Source organism: Lissotriton helveticus, chromosome 1_1 (genome assembly GCF_964261635.1).
Source record: "Lissotriton helveticus chromosome 1_1, aLisHel1.1, whole genome shotgun sequence".
Taxonomy (NCBI): Eukaryota; Metazoa; Chordata; class Amphibia; order Caudata; family Salamandridae; genus Lissotriton; species Lissotriton helveticus.
Window position 1 is genome coordinate 1,124,365,673 of NC_136057.1, and position 16,563 is coordinate 1,124,382,235.

The 16,563-nt window shown below is 45.1% G+C and overlaps 1 protein-coding gene across 2 annotated transcripts in view; it reads right to left on the minus strand.

Moving 5' to 3' along the window:
* Nucleotides 1–3,950: 3,950 nt before the first annotated feature.
* TMTC3 (transmembrane O-mannosyltransferase targeting cadherins 3) overlaps nt 3,951–16,563 on the minus strand; it is a 425,295-nt gene continuing 412,682 nt past the window's right edge. For both annotated transcript variants that reach the window (XM_078678861.1, XM_078678865.1), the window contains exon 14: nt 3,951–6,153. In XM_078678861.1, coding sequence (XP_078534987.1) covers nt 5,333–6,153 — 821 coding nt within the window. In that variant the 3' untranslated portion in view covers nt 3,951–5,332. The remainder of the gene's footprint in view (nt 6,154–16,563) is intronic.

Consider the following 16,563-nt stretch of genomic DNA (forward strand, 5'->3'; position numbering starts at 1 on the left):
AGGAGCCCTGGAGTCCTTAAAGCGCCCCAGCGCGCTATCTGCCTTGTCGCCAAAAAGGCGACGGCCATCAAAGGGCATATCCATGAGAGTGCTCTGGACATCCCCTGAAAAGTTTATGGACCTCAGCCAGGAGTGACGACGAATCGCCACTGTTGTTGCAATCGCTCTGCCCAGCGAGTCTGTGGTGTCAAGTCCACAGTGAATGGAATACCGCACTGCATCCTGTCCCTCAGCAAGAGCTTGGGCGAGCCGTATCCTGGCCTCCTCCGGACACTAGGGCAGCACGTCCGCCACCGTATCCCACAGAGAGTGGGTGTAACGGTCTAAAAGGCATACAGTATTAATGGACCGCAACCCTAGGCTTGTGGAGGAAAACAGTTTCTTGCCAAACTGTTCTAGCCTTTAGGATTCCTGGTCCGGGGGTGCAGTCAGGAAGGCGATCTGGGACGTGGAGGCCTGGATAACCAGACTCTCAGGAGTGGGGTGGATGGACAGAAAGCCGGGGTCGCCCGGAGCAGGGCGGTGGCACCGGGCCACGTTCCAATCCACAGGAGGGACTGTGGTGGGCTTGAACCAAGTGCCCAAAAGAACGTCAGTGAGGGCCTCATTAAACTGCAGCAGAGGCTCTGAAGAGCTTACTGGTGGTTGAAGCACCTCGGTGAGGAGGTTAGTCTTCACAGCCGTTGCAGAGAACTCAAGGCCCAAGGCCTTGGCCGCCTTGCGCAGCACAACAGCATAAGTAGCTCCCTCCTCCATAGGTACAGAAGGAGGAGAGAGAAAACCAGTGTCAGGCGAAGTGTCAAGACCACTGGCCTCCCCTAGCTCATCTGCCCAGTACTGACTTAACTGGCACTACTGTGCCAGAGGGTCCTCTGACCCCTCCCAGTCCTCCCCTTCATCCGTGTCCTGATAAACAGGCAGAAATGACCGAGCCGGGCGTAGGTGAACAACTCACGAGTCGGAGACGGCACCGATCAGCGCCGATCCGATGCCGATCCCGGGCTGAAACAGAGGCCGGCGTCGCCCGAGGGCGGCCCCGGAGGTGGCTCGGATGGGGTCAAAACCGGCGGAGGAGTCGTGGGGTCAACGCCGGCGTATGAGTCGTAGGGTCAAGCGGCATTGACTGGGATCCAGGCCTGGATCCCACCGGGTCCTGCGGTGCCGGGACAAAGTCGCCAGCAGCCCCAGGGCTGAAGCCGCCGGCAACACAGGGCTAGGACCCCCAAGCGGACCCGCGGGGCCCGAAGACGCGCCAGCGGGTCTCGACGGCAGAAAGAGTCCTCATGGCCACGAGGAAGTCTCAAATCTGCTCCGGAGTCGCATTGAGATCAGGGACCGGAGGGTATTAGGCTGCATGCGACTCCGTGGGCTCCGCCAAAGCCGCAGGGGCGGCGCCACCTGAACCCTCGGCCGAGTCGCGCGACCAGCGAGGTGAGGTCGAAGAATGATGGCGTCTCTTCAACTTCTTTTTGCCATTCCTCGACTTACCTGAGTGCGAGGACCTGGAACCCGACGAGCAGTGATGACTGCGGCTCCGCAAACGGTCCCTAGACTTCCCCCTCGACCGGGACCTCGAGCTGCGCGGAGCAAACTGCCGGAGCTTGAGTAGCTTACGGGGACGCTCCCGCCTAGCCTTGTCATCGTGGTCGGCCCCCAAACAGTAGAGACACCGGAGGTGGGGGTCGGTAACCCACATCAGCCGGTGAGAAGCGCACACAGCTTGAACCCGGGCATCCCTACCGGCACCAGGAGTCGAGTCGAGTCGACTCGAAAAAATAGACAAAAAAGTCCAAAAAGTTAGCCCAAAAATTACTACGGGTACGCTCTTCCCGGATCTGCGCTTGCTGGCGCGGAAAAAAGAAGAACTGATGTCAGTGCGCGAGGGCGGCGTCTAAGTACTCGAGCGACGTCATCCCAGCGATCACGACGACGGACGCGGAGCCGCAAACTACGCCTATCGACGCGCAGGGGTACTGCTGATGAAAACTTTCCGGATCCAGTCTGATGCCTGGGGGTTATTCTAAGGTAAGGAATCTAACAAACATGTTTCGTTCAGATACGCTAAATACAAGCTGTGCAGTACCATCATTCGCTGTATTTCTAGTGTGGTAATTGGTTGTAATAGTGCGCATAGAGAGAGAAATGTACCAATTTACTTACGCTCAAAAGTGTTTAAAATATATTTTAAAAGGGTCTGAATAACATTTGCTATCACAGCAAGGGTTCAGAATTCACTGTTGTCTGTATTTACAGTGGTATGATTAGAAGAGGAGAGGCCAAGATAACCCACCGATATGAATTTCAGCATTAAGCCAGAGATAATTTGTACACCATTTCAAAGGGAAACTGCATTAACAACCCGGACACCACACGTGCCATTATAAAGAAAGCACAACAACACTTGCCTTAACCATGCATGTGCCTGTACCTCGCATATGTGTGGTAAAGGAATTAGTGGTCTAGCATTGCAGACCTGCAGTCGGCGGTTGGAATTTTAGTTATGTTTCAGGGTGGAGGAAGGGGGGCAGTTTCTAGGGCTGTGGGCAGTTTTAAGGCTCAGGGCGGGAGGCTGGGGTAGTTCTGGGGGGAGCGTGTTTTAGGGCTCAGGTTAGGTTTAGGGGCAATTTTAAGGGCAGGGTGTCTGTTTCGGGGGCTGGGGTCAGGGTAGTTTTTTGGGCTGGGTTTTAGAGCTCAGGGTAGAAGGTAAGAGTAGTTATTAGGGCTGTGGTGGGTAAATTGCAGGGACGGGTGGGTTTTAGGGCTCAGAGCGGGGGGGGGGGGCTGGGTTGTGTTCTATACCACACAAATGCTATTACCAATCATGCCAAAATTTGTTGTAAAGGCATGCGTGGTAAAGACGCAATTGTTGTTAAAACTGCATGGTTAAGGCAAGCGTGGTTTAGGCATGAGTGGTTGTGTCATACAACCCATTTCAAAGGAAGGCGGCCACAGGATGGTTAGAGACATCTCTTAAAATATGTCAGTAAAGTAATTTAAAAGATTTAAGCATGGTTTTAGACTAGATCTGAAAGATCCGCTGGGATACTGTTAGATGTGCCACAGCAGCAAGGTAAAGCACCACACACCTCTTTAGATAAGGAGTGAATGAGGTTGAACCTGTGAGAGATATTCATAACAAGATATACATGCCTCAAATCTGTGTCCATTTGTCGCCTAAAAGTTCTACATATGTGCCAATACTGTGTGGCAACTTCAGGTGCTACTAAATGGGAAAACTAGATTGCCCAGACATGTAGCCATTGTGACCTCTTAATGGGGGAGTCAGGGCAGCAAAATGTTACTTTGTCTACAGCAAGAAGAATTGTGCACCGGACATGCCTCTGGCTCCACTCTATTTAAACACAGTCTAATTTTGGATACGTACTGGTCATAGGTACTGGAGCGGTTTTAGAATGCTAGATAAGTGATATGAGAACTACTATCATGCAAGTAAAGTAGGAAACAATACAAAGAGGGAAATGAAACACAAAATATAATCTGTTAAAAATCAGAGTACACATTCAAATAATTACAAATGGAAGAAATGTGCGCGTCGACAACAAATGAACACCAGGAATCTTAGCACTAGTGAAACACTATAAAATAAAAGACCCAGCGAAAGGAAAATACCTTTTCGGGATTGGATAACAAGATGGTATCAAAGACCAGCACACAAGAAGAGCATGGCGCGAAAGTGTGTACAGATATTTTCTGTCTTCTTCACTCTCTGTGTAGTGTTACACTAAACTTCACCGCCTGATGTCTGTATGTGGTTTGTAAGCTTTCTTCCATTTTTTTAGGGTTTTAACAGACACAAAAAAAACACACGCACGCTCTCGAACATGCAGAGAAAGGGACAGCGTTACTTGTGTTATTGTTTTTAGAACGCTGTCCCATAGCAATTCTCCAAAAATTAAATTATCATAAAAGGAGTGCTTAATTTATTCACCTTTTGCGAATATCGATATTTATTATTTAAAACAAATCATCTGTTTTGAGGCGCTCAGAAATGACTCAGGTTAAATCCAGGCATTAGCACTTGTCCACTGTTTGAATGTGTTAAAGTAGGATTATCCCAATACACTGTGCCGATTTTCGATGTAAATGCCAAAACAGGTGAATGTCTAGGCCTCGCAAGATCTTCGGATGATTAAAATACATAATCTCATCTCAGTCTAATAGGACATGACCAATGGAATTTCAAATTCACTTTCATCAAACGATAAGGAGGCAGATTCTTCTGCACATGATTAATTACATATATTTGTTATTTAATTAACTGAAGCGGGAGCTTTATCCAGATGGTGCACCAATGACATGAGGAAACCCCGTAGTAATGGTACAACATCTAAACCTCTTTCTCATGGCACCTCATCAAGCACCAGTCCCAAAGTCGTCAATGGTACACAAAAAGCAGGACCGTCAAATACAACCCGCTACTAATGAAGAGGTACTGCAGATGGCAACATCTCTGAGGCGCCCAACACTACTGAGGTTTGTACAGGAAAGAGATGAGTGATTGTGTTTTTGAACCAGAAACCCTGATTTAACTTGCATACGTTGTCTCGTGCAGGGTTTCTAGGTGAAATAGTGATTTAACAATTGGATTTAAAAGAGAAAACCCCAAAGAAAAAGAAGAATGTGTGCACTTGATTACAACTGAGCAGTGTAGGCTCAGCTCATCAAAATGTAACTACACGGCATGATGTACAAAATCAGAAAGAACACACATACCCATTTAACTAACTTCAGAATTTGATATACTTCTAATTGTGTTAACAAACATGGTCATTTTTTCCTATTAAAACGCAAAACACACGTTTTGCAGTTGCACACACACACACAATGACACAAACCCACTGAAAACTTTAGCCTGGAGTTCAACTTTTTCTGAAGCACCATGTCTGTGTGTAGACAAAAGATCCAAAACGAAAAAAACTCCATTGACTGCTATATAACACACACACGCACACACATAGGCTGTATTTGATTAAGTGGCATGATATGTCCCCACTAAGTACCTCCTAGGTTACACTGTTTTAGGAACGTTTCTCTTTTTTCAGATAACACTTATTAAGCATCAAGCAAAGGTTCTAAGCATTCTCATCTTCATGACCTCATCATTCCAGTGCTATTTTTTTCTTTAAATAAAAATCTGATCCCCTCTCTGTCAAGTAACATAACTTACATTTGTTCTTAGGACTATGAGCTGTAGTCTGATATCAGATGTTTTGAATTGTCACTTTCAGAATCTGAAAGGAGTGCTTGTGGTCCAAACAACAGATTTAAAATTGTTCGTTATCTGCAAGCTCCATTGTGATTCTATAAAAGGCTATTCACCGTTTAAAATCCGTTCGATCTCCTCCAGCCTCTTCAAAGCAGCCACTCTCTTCTTTTCAATGTCCTTTATGTCTTTTGTTGATTTCTTTTTGGTCTCTTTGTCAGAGGTATTTTTGTCCAATTGTTTCTTGGCTTTAGTGTGCCCTTTGTTATTGTTAGTGTTCGTTGACAAAGTACCTTTCTGCGTATTGTCTCTTTCTTTCATGTTTTCAAACAAAGTTTTTTTTTCTTCCTCCACAGCTGCTGTTGCACCTGATGGTGGAACTGAATGGCCTGCAGCATTTAAGGTTAGAATTTTACTTCGGACTATGTTCAGATGACGTTGGATATATTCTTCGTGGGGCGCCAAAGCCAAGGTCTCAACCAGGCATTTCTCTGCTTTTATTAAGTCCCGCTCCTCAAAATAGACAACACACAAGTTGTGCTTCCCTTGCACGTTGTTGGGATCCATCGCCAGGATTTGTTCAAAGCACTTTTTCGCTCCTTTGATGTCTTTCTTCTGATTCATTAGGATATCTCCCTTCAGGATCAACCCTTTTGTATGGTCAGGGTAGTAACGCAGCAGCTCTTCCAGGACAGGCAGGGCCATCAATTCCTGCGATGTTTGAGAATACAGGAGAGCCAAATTAAAGAGAGCACTTCGGAAACCGGCTTGCAAATTTATGGCCTTCTTCATCCACATCTCTGCCTCAGTATCCCGCTTCTCATCCATAGCCAGCATGCCCAAGTTAAAATATCCGTTGGCATCCAATGGCTCTTCTTCCACATAGCTGAGTAGTCGTTTCTTAGCCTCAGGACGAAGTTTAGCATCACCTGAATAAATAAAATAGAAAAACAGGATTTTAATTCCATTTTGTAAGTTGCTTCTGCTGGCTAGAAGACATATTGGCTACATACATGGGGGCAAGCACGAGATGAAGCCCATTAGTACCTATAGATTCATGTAGGTCTTTACCTGAGAACTTTTACCAGAGAAGTAATAGGATGACTGTTCAGAGCAGTTAAAGTGACTGTGCACTATGCCCAGACGACAGCATACCAGCAGGCAATCTGAGACCATAAGACATCCTGATACTCATACAAAGGGAGTAAAGTTTAAGAGCAGGAGGGATATCGACAGTTTGAGAAATGGATATGGAGCCAAATCGTAGGAGGTCTTGTATCTCACACCAACTGATTGACAGCGGAGGGCCACTAGGATGCAAATAAATTAACTTTCTCTATTTGTGAGCACTGCAATCATTCAAAAATTATTTGGAACACATCCACAAAATAGTTGTAGGAGTTAATATACTTCTGGAACATGGATCGCAGTAGGTAACAAAATGTACACTTGTTTCACGGGCAAATTAGCTACTATTTACTAAGGAAATATTCTACAGTCTATACTAGAGCTGAATTAATTTACTAACTATCATAATATCCATTCAAGCAAAATATGTAAAGAAAGCTCCACACCTGTAGACAACTCTCATATACCATAATCTGGACATTTGAACTTTGATTTGTTTCCATAAGCACATGGTTGGGGGAAGGGAGTGGGATAAGAAGGTAAGAGTTCCCAGTCTACAATGAAATGTAAGCAGCATATGCAAACATATGCAACTAGAAGCCACATGCACAGACGATGTGGTCCATTAACGGGAACTTTAAGCCTTGACTCCATAATATGACAATGTTATCATGGGGGAAGCTATCACCAAACAAGATCACTACGCCTACTTTAACTGTCTCATACTGCACTAAGTTGTAAAACAGCACAAACGCCTCTGTCCTGACGGTCGAGCTTTGGAACTGCACAAATAAGAATCAGGAACTATCTTAAATTCTGGAGTGTTCAATAAAAAACAGGCTCTTCAGAGTCATAGACACACACTATGCAGAGGACTAACAATATGGGCTGGAAAATGCTCAATCCTCTGCAACACTATGTTTATGTGCAGCGGCCTACAACACACCACGTTTGAAGCTTGCCTTTGAACCTCATACAGTTCACCGAATATCTCCCAAAGAGGATATACTGCATTTAACATCCATCGAATCAAACACACTAAAAGGGCTCCCAGGAAGCCGGTGCAAGTAAGAGTGCTTCTCTGCAGCGTGATTGATTCACACGGCGCGTTGCCAGGGACCCACTAACCGAGGACCCTTGGTCCAATCAAGGACCACACATACCGGATTCTAGAACAAACTTTCAGCCTTTCAGCTCACACACGCCGCATCTCCAATGAGCAGTGTTGGGACACGTTCCCTTTTCTCCTAATGGATCGACAGGACCCTATGTTAACAATTACTTGAGGCTTCAGCCCCTGTTACTCACCTACTCCGCATCCGGACACCACCCGCCCCACACCTGTCCTGAAGAAGACCCGCTGCTGAGGACCAAACCCACCCTTAGGTAATAGGGTCGAAACGTCGACGCACCTTGACAGGCCTACACCCTACTACTGCCCCCTCCTGACCCACAGATGAAGATAAACTGTGATTTAAAAACAGTCTAACTATTGTGTTATAATCAAATGTCGCTATAGGAGTAGGCTGTGATACCTGAAGGGAGACTGCTTCTATCTAATATAAGTCCCCTTTCAATGCCCGAAGCAACTGAATTTCCTGTATAGTTTTTCCCTGTTTCTTTTTCTTTCACTCTGAACACTAACTTTTCACTTACTTCCTCTCCTCTGATGATAACTGTGAAGATATAATGTATTGTAATAATTTAAGTATACCCAATCGAAGTAAAATTCATTGTGTAACTGAATAAACTTTTGTTTTCAGTCCAAGAATTGTTTGGGAGTGACCTTTATATGTGTGCCTTTGATCTTTTGTGCCTTAATGACTATCAAGTAGAGTCCTTTTCAAACCACGACAGTCTGGGACCACTGTAGTTTTGTACCATATGATACCCAGGTCCTTTTGACTCTATAGGGTAACCCCATTTTTGATAATGGCAAAGTCAGGCAAATAACCAGCTATAAAATGCTGCAAAATAATACAATATAATGTTCTCTAAACTGGCAAGATTAAGAACAACTATGTAGTAATCCTTACGAAAGCACTCACCACAAAACCAACTGTATTTAGGAGCTAGTATGAGGTCAAGAACACATTTAACTGCCTCTTTTTTGCTGTTTTCCGTGAAGACAAAAAACACTTCCTTCCGAATAGGAGTTGGCAGTACAGAAATCTTTGGAACCAACGTTTCAGCTATTTAATATCAACCTCTGTAATCACTTTCTTTTTAAAATAATGATGTAGAAGTACCGTCTGTCGACATTAGTGTACACGTTTGTGGCTGCAAACCTCCCTCCCCACCTACTCCTGTTTACGGGGAAGCCAGCCCATATTCTAATTTCCCAACCTCGTTGCACCTTTTTTCCTTGACTTTTACAGTGCTTCATTCAGTTGTAACTCTTCCTTCACTCCCTTCCCCCCACGCCTGTAATAGTCTTGTGGCAAAAATACTATTTTGCCCTTCTCCTACACCGTAGGTGATTTTTATCTCCAAAAATATTTTAAAAGGGCAAAAAAGAGCGAATACTAGTAAAATGTTGGTACCTAGGTCATGCAGATGAAGATCCAACTACACACTGGTGCTGCAAAAACAAATTTGGTATTGCTTGCAATTTCCTTTCATTTGAAAATTGAAAGCAATGGAAAAAAAACAGTTTTATATGTGTACTAAGTTGTGTGCATCTCTCGAGAACTTTCCAGAAACTACATGACCTACTCGGTACTCCCTCTCGCAAGGATTTAATGCACCCTCCATATATGGAGCATACAATCTGCAACCAGAACACTTGCACCGAGGATGCGTTTCAGAGGAACATAACAGGCGATATGATAACAGAAAACCCACACTGTCCATACAATGACATGCACTTGCTGGGCAAATAGGTATGTAATGAAATCTATGGACATACTGCGCCTCTGATAAGGGGACAGAGATAGAGTCTACAAAAGCCCATTATAAAAAAGCCCCAACAGAGTCAATTGACTAGGTTTGATTTTAGCACGGGTGTTGCAGAACTGGGCAAGCCATCGGATACCAATAAACACAGGTTTACAACCCCGATAACTGTTCCTAAGCCATGTTTCTTAGAACTGCAGTTGCTCTTTGCTGTATCTTCGGCAGGACTCTGGAAACCTCTCTGGTGCATTTATGATGGCGAGTCAGGCTGGTTGCTGGTGGATTAAAAGCTCTTGGTTGTATAATGGCCTGGTCGCAATTGGAGGCTAGCTTTTTTGAAAGAGCATAAGCGTTCCCAATTTTCGACTGTAAATTAGAACAAGCATTTGCAATGCAATAGGTCTCGCAATTGCGAGATTTAGAGCTATTGACAATATAAATGACAAGGCCTTTTATTTACGTTTTAAAAACAAAAACATAAATAAAAGTAATTGTCATTTACAATGCCAATAGCTCAAACTTGTGTTAATGCGAGATCTATTGCAGTTGCTTGTTTCTGATGGAGTGGTGTGAGGGGCGGTGGCAATGTGATAACAATTTTTACTTAGTTGTGAGGGAAAGGCATAATATATTCAAAGACCACTCATGGTATTCTATTCGAGCCAGACATAGGCCTAGATGCATCAAGCTAAAATCCGCTCGCAAAGATGCAGATTCTCCAAATCTGCCCCTTTGCGACCGGTATTTTTGCATTTGGGATGCATCATCCCAAATGCAAAAATCGCAATTTAAGAAATCGCAAAATTGCGATTACTTAAATTGCTATTGCATTTAAGGAATCTCCAATTGAGATTCCTTAAATGCAATGCATTAAAGTAAAAAAATTAGCGATTTCGCTAATAGGGGGCGCAAATTACCATGAAGTTGAACTTCTTGGTAATTTGCAAAAACTTTGAAAAAGTGCATTTTTTAAAGTTCCATTTTACACACAGACATGCCCTTAGGGCATGTGTGTGTGCAAGATGTACCCATATGCAGATTTCAGAGGTGCAACAGGGTGTCCTTTTGACACCCTTGAAATTACAATCTCAATTTGCGAATCTCTCATTGAGAATCACAAATTGAGATTGTCTTCCCATTCATTCCTATGGGCCCCAGGAATGATTAGGGAGGTATTCCTTAATTGCGACTCGCAATTAAGGAATTTTAAGAAATCGCTATTTTTTTAAGAGAGATCTTCATGATTAGCATTTTGCTATTCCTTGTTAGCGAATCCTTATTTTTCGCTAATAAGGAATCGCAAAATGGGTGCTTGATGCATCTGGAGGATAGTGACAGCACAGTCCTCCATATGTTATTTGTCAGACAGTGCTGCAGTGCAGATCCGGTGAAATGGATTGAAATAACAACATACCATTCACATTGGACTTGCAGCTTCCGCGTCATGTACAGTGATATTATAAGCGAAATGGATTGTTTTTATTGTGTTTTTTTTTACAATACTCACTTCCACGTCACTAGCAATCATCCCAAAACACCGAATAGGGGTAATGAAGATAGGACCAACAGGAACAACAGTATGATGATCAGAGTTTTAGTATGTTTCAATTAAATGAAAGATAATACATTTTATAAACTGCAGTAGAGTAGATATAGTAGGGTTAGAGTTTGTGAGATATCTCCGCAGCTGGCGCTCAACCTGCTCAGCTATTGTACCTGCACTGTGGCGCTTCGCACGCAATTGTAAAGTGTTTGTATTGCGATACTCCCACTCTGACCTGTTTGCACGTCTGCCGGGGGAGCTGTTGGACAGCGCTGCATGCTTCTTCCACAGACACGCAGTATGCGATCTCACTGTTGGCTCACATTTTCTGATGTGTTTGCTTCCTCGGAATGACATGCATTTATCGCATAGCACAGGCAGGGAGAGTGACACATCTCCCATATGTTCTTCGCGCGCCTCCCTGAAATTAGTTTCCACATGTGGACTAGTAAGAGTCCGTGCACTCGGTGCGGGGACAGCACACGCCACACACAGTGCACGCCGAGTCTACAACCTTGAATGACACAGACTCCCCTCCCCACCTCTCCCAAGAGTCCGACACTAAACCCTCCCGCAACACACTCGCTCTTGCGTTGACCCCTCACTCGTGACTTAATTTGTGTCAAATACCATACAACAAGAAGTACGTCTACAATGGTCGAAATACCTGGGAACATGCCTCTGTCTTTCTAGCGCTCGACTAGACCTCCAATTCCACCAGTTTCAGACGTCAAACGATGATACAGTGGAACCAGCCCCACCATCCCCACCCCCACCCCTGTATAACTGTTTGTATCGCCCCTAACAGGAGCACTCACTCTTTCGCTCCTGCCTTTATACTCCACTATTGACTTAGCCCACGGAAAACAAACATAAGCGCCAGGGGCGCCACCCCAATGAAATGAGCTGTGCAAAGCATTACGACATGGACGGAAATTGGATTGCTTCAAGTCCCTTCCAAGCTAGCGCCTAGTGATCTACTTGTTCTTGGTGATTTTAACGTTGTTTTTTTACTAGACAGACCCCCCCCCCCCCCCCCCCCCCCCGAGCATCTGGCAACGTCCGCGGGCATGAAAACCCACTCTCGTCAAGCAGAGTTTGCCATTGGACAAGCTAACTGTTGCTACTTTTATGAACCGTGTTTACTATTCGTCTCTTTGTTGCATATATCGTGTATTTTATAATTTTCACTGGTTACACTCTTGCTGGGGTACAGGGGAAATGAGGTCAAGGTATTCATAATTCCAGAAGTTTTGTGCCACCGATGTGCAGAAAGGCCTGTTTGCTTTACAAAGTAAAACACATATATATCTCAAAATCAATATCACCAGCATGTGAAGTACAGCCAAGATACGGGCCGCGTGGGAGGCAGACCTGGGCCACCCTATGTCTGATGTTCAATGGGCTGCGTGCTGTTTACAAACTAAGGAGGTGTCCTTAAACAGCAGACATATGTTTTCCACTTCAAATTCAGGACCTACTCCCTATTTAACAAGTTAAATCAGCGCTTGGTGAAATGCACAAGTTGCACAAGTTCACATGGTAAAACAGTAACATGGAGGTCAAGAAAACGATTGTTATGATGAGAACTGACAGATTATTGGTCGAGGATGCCCCTGTACATATCAAGATGAAGTGCTGAGGTGTTACAGTGCCTATGTAGCATTACCAAGCACTTATAATGACAGTAAAGTGTACCGGACAGACCAGACCTGCACTGTACTCCACTCAAAGATGAAATTGTACATTGTAAGAGTATTTACATAGTGCTTGAGACCCCTGACGAGGCATGGAAGAGCTTCTTGCTCCAGAACCCAAGTTTAGTAGTTAGTACAATTTTTTTTGTTTTGTTTGTCTTCGTGCATTAGTCTTGCTTGGATTGTGCTCTTGATTTGCTGTGTGTCTGTTAGAGTTTGGGTGGATGCTGGTACTACTAACTAAGTGGCCCAGTCGACAAAACAGACACGCAGTTTAAAATGTCAGTACATTTCTTTTTTTGTCCAGTGTTAGGAGTTTTCATACACCACACACATCTACTGGTTCTATCACTTTGTGTATGGTGATGATTAAGGATAACTTATTTGGTCAAACCTGCACGGGTTTCCTTAAGACAACACCTTTCTGAAAGGAATTTGCTCAGGTCTTCCCATAGAATCATTGAGATAAAGGTGACCCACATTTCCTCTGCTCCTTATGTTTTAGCACTCAATTACAAAACTAGACTACTCAGGACAGCATATGAGTAACTTGGATGGCAGTACAAAAAGTATCTTGTTTCATGAACTGATGTGTTCGACTACTTTTATTTATGTTTTTTCTTAAGGGCATAAGCGGTCAGAAATGAGTTATCTTTTAGAGAGCGATGAGGTAGCCCCATGCTTTGTGGAGTCCTCTTTGTTATTGCAGGACAAGGCAGGCAAGGGGAATTCTGTTGCGACCCTCAGAATTGTGTAACTGATTTGATTTATCCATTTGTAAAGCGCGCGAATGCCCGAAGGAGTCTTGGCGCTATGACAGACCGCCGACTATTGAGACAGGCAGCTAGAGCTATACAGTGAACAGCCAAGTTTTGACTGCCTTTCTGAAGGACCCCAAAGATGGACTGTTTTTTATAAAAAGAGGCAACCAGTTCCAGGTTCGTGCTTGTGCACCAGGAAACTTCTTCCACCCCAACTGGCTCGTCTAAATTTCGGGACCCTGATGAGTTTCAGTTGGCTGGATCTGAGAAGTCTGGCCGGTTCGTACGGTTTTAGGTGGGACTTCAGGAATTGTGATCCTATTCCCTGAAGTGCCTTGTAGGCTAGGCATAGTGATTTGAATTGCACCCTTTTTGCAATTGGAAGCCAGTGTAAGGTTTTTAATTTCTGGCAAATTGGCTCGAATTTAGGTGTGCCGAGCACCAGCCTAGCGGCTGCGTTCTGCAGGCGTTGTAGTTTGGCTAGGATCTTCACTCTAGCCCCGGCGTACAAACCATTCCCGTAGTCCAGTTTTGACAAAGCTAAAGCTGTCACCACTGTCTTGCGAGAATCCTCTGGTAGGTATGGCAGTATTTTTTTTATCATCTTTAAGATGAACCAGACTGTTGAGGCCAGTTTGCTGGCTTGGGCGTCAAATGAAAGACTGGTATCCAGAGTAAGGCCCAAATTCTTCACTTTTTCTAACGCATCTGGACACCTGCCCAGGTTATTAGGCCACCATGCCGGGGACCAGACATTTGCGTCGCCTCCCAGTATCATTACTTCGCTCTTGTCCCCATTAAGCTTTAGGCAATTCTTCTGCATCCACTGGCTGACCTGTGACATACATAGTTTAAATTTTTCGACCGTCTCCTTCACATCCTTGCTGATGGACACCACAATTTGGGTGTCGTCGGCGTAGGACACTGGAGTGAAGCCACATCCCCTTATAATTTCTGCTAAAGGGGCAACATATAAATTAAAAAGGGTGGGGCTCAAAGAGGACCCCTGAGGAACCCCACATGGTGAGCTGAATAATTTAGATTTTGTCTCTGCTAATTCTACTGAGAAAGTTCTGTTGCCTAGGTAGGAGGCGAGGAGGGCACATGCGGAGTCATGAACTTTTGCTGCTCTCAGACAGGTCAAGAGAATCTCATGGCTGACCGTGTCGAAGGCCGCCGATAGATCTAATAGCACCAAGGCGGCCTTCCCTCCGTTATCCAGCACCCTCCTGAGTTCTTCCACCGCTCTAAATAGAGCCGTTTCCGTTCCGTGTCCCTCCCGAAAACCAAACTGAGAATGGTCCAGCCAGTTACCATCCGTCAGATAGCGAGACAACTGTTTGTTTAACAGTTTCTCAAGAATTTTTGCAGCAAAAGGAATCCTGGCTATAGGTCTATAATTGCCTGGTTCCTTGCAATCCAGATTCGATTTTTTAATAGTGGCATAATTGATATAATTTTCCAGTCGTCTGGGAAAGTATTGGTTCTTAAAATTTGTGCAAATAGTTTTTCCAGTAACGAGCTCAGCTGCTCTGGGCAGAGCTGCATTACTTTAGGCGGACAGGGGTCCATTGGACTGCCTGAACTAGTGGTCAACACCTCCTGCCGATTTGATCTGCTGTAGGTGGGATAAATTGGAACAGTATTGATTGGGCTGATTGTTCCGCTAGATTTAGATTTAATGGGTGTGAGAGAGCCTGGGCTGAGTTATCTGGGTGGTGAATTTTGAAGGAATCATAAACTAAGGATACCTTGTTAACAAAGAATTCACTCAATGAGTTACAGAAGTCCGATGACATTGCCTCCGAACTATTATTGTCAATTTTTGATATTTTTTTTTTACAGTGTCAAAGAGGGCTTTACTAGAGTTTTTTGACTCATTAATTTTTAGCACAAAGTATTTGCTTTTTTCTGTAATTATCAATTTTTTTTATAGCTGGCTTGGACCGCTTTATATTCTTCTTTGAGCTTGGTGTCGTAGTTAGTTCTCCACTTTTTCTCAGCCCTTCTGCACGTCTGTTTTTGTGCCTTCAGTGCTTCTGAGAACCATGGCTGTGAAGGAGTTTTCCTTTTGAGAGTAGCTCTTCTTTGTGGGACTGCAACCTGAACTGCAGGCTCTAATCCTATGTGGGATGGAGAGTGAGTTTTGCTTCTTTCTTTTGGAATGATGTGTGTTCATGTTAGACAAGAATGCTCTCACTTCGAGGTAGGAAGGGGTTTGCATATAGTTTGTATGGCTACAGCTATTTCACTGATAAAATATTGATCATAAGGTCCTCGAAATAAAGATCCAACCTTTTAGTGTTCTCATCTTCTTCGATGTACTTAAAGATAAATTGAGACTCCAGGCTCAAATATTAAAACAATAATAAAAACATGCACATTTTGAGTTCAAAATGGACTCTTGGCGATGTATAGAGGACGTGGTCCTGATGGCGGACGGATAGGATGTCCCCTCCATAACACACAGCACAGGCCATCAGGTGTCACACTGCATCGTGGAGGTGGCTGGGCAGAGAGGCATCACCACAGTTGCCCAAGTAAATGCATCATGGTGGCGACCGCGCCACAGTAAGACTTGCGCCGACCCCAACTTGCCTGCTTTGGCCCCTGCACCCTCTCCCAGATGCCGGTGTTCACTGGCCAGCAGGACAGGCCTCTTCCGGATCAGAGGCCCTAGAGCTACTTTCTACTGGTGACGGCACGACGCAGGACACCACCACAGCAGGCCATGCTGCAGCTGAGCCTGGCCTTCAAGATGGCGGTGGCTGCGGCCTTGTAAGTGAGGAGAGTACTGAGACCCCACAGAGAGACACAACTGCACTGACCCCGGCACCACTGCCCAGGAAGCTGGGTGAACATTGACAGAGGTGGTGCAATACTGATCCTGGCCCTGCTGAGGTTTGCCCAGGTGCAAGCAGCACAGCAGATGGCCCCATGGAGCAGCAGTGCGGCTGGGTCCGGACATGCACACCGCAGCAGTCACTTGGAGCTGTCACGATCTGGGCATAAGTTCTGACTGGATACTTTTTGAGCCCGCCACTGAACACCAGCTGTCCCCCTGCTGGGACCTCTGCTTCAATGACAGGTACTGGTTGGCGCCAAGGGGGTGATAGAGGATCCAGGGGGTACATGAAGAGCACTGAAACCCCCGGTCATGCAGTGAGATCCGAAGGGACGATTTGAGCTGCAGCTGTGGTTGGCCTGTTGGGGTTGGCCAGCGGCCTCCTGCTGAGACTGTGCTTAAGCGTCCAGGCATGGCTATCCCTGCCTGGTCGCTTAAGCACAGTCTCAGCAGGAAGAGACCAGGAGGGC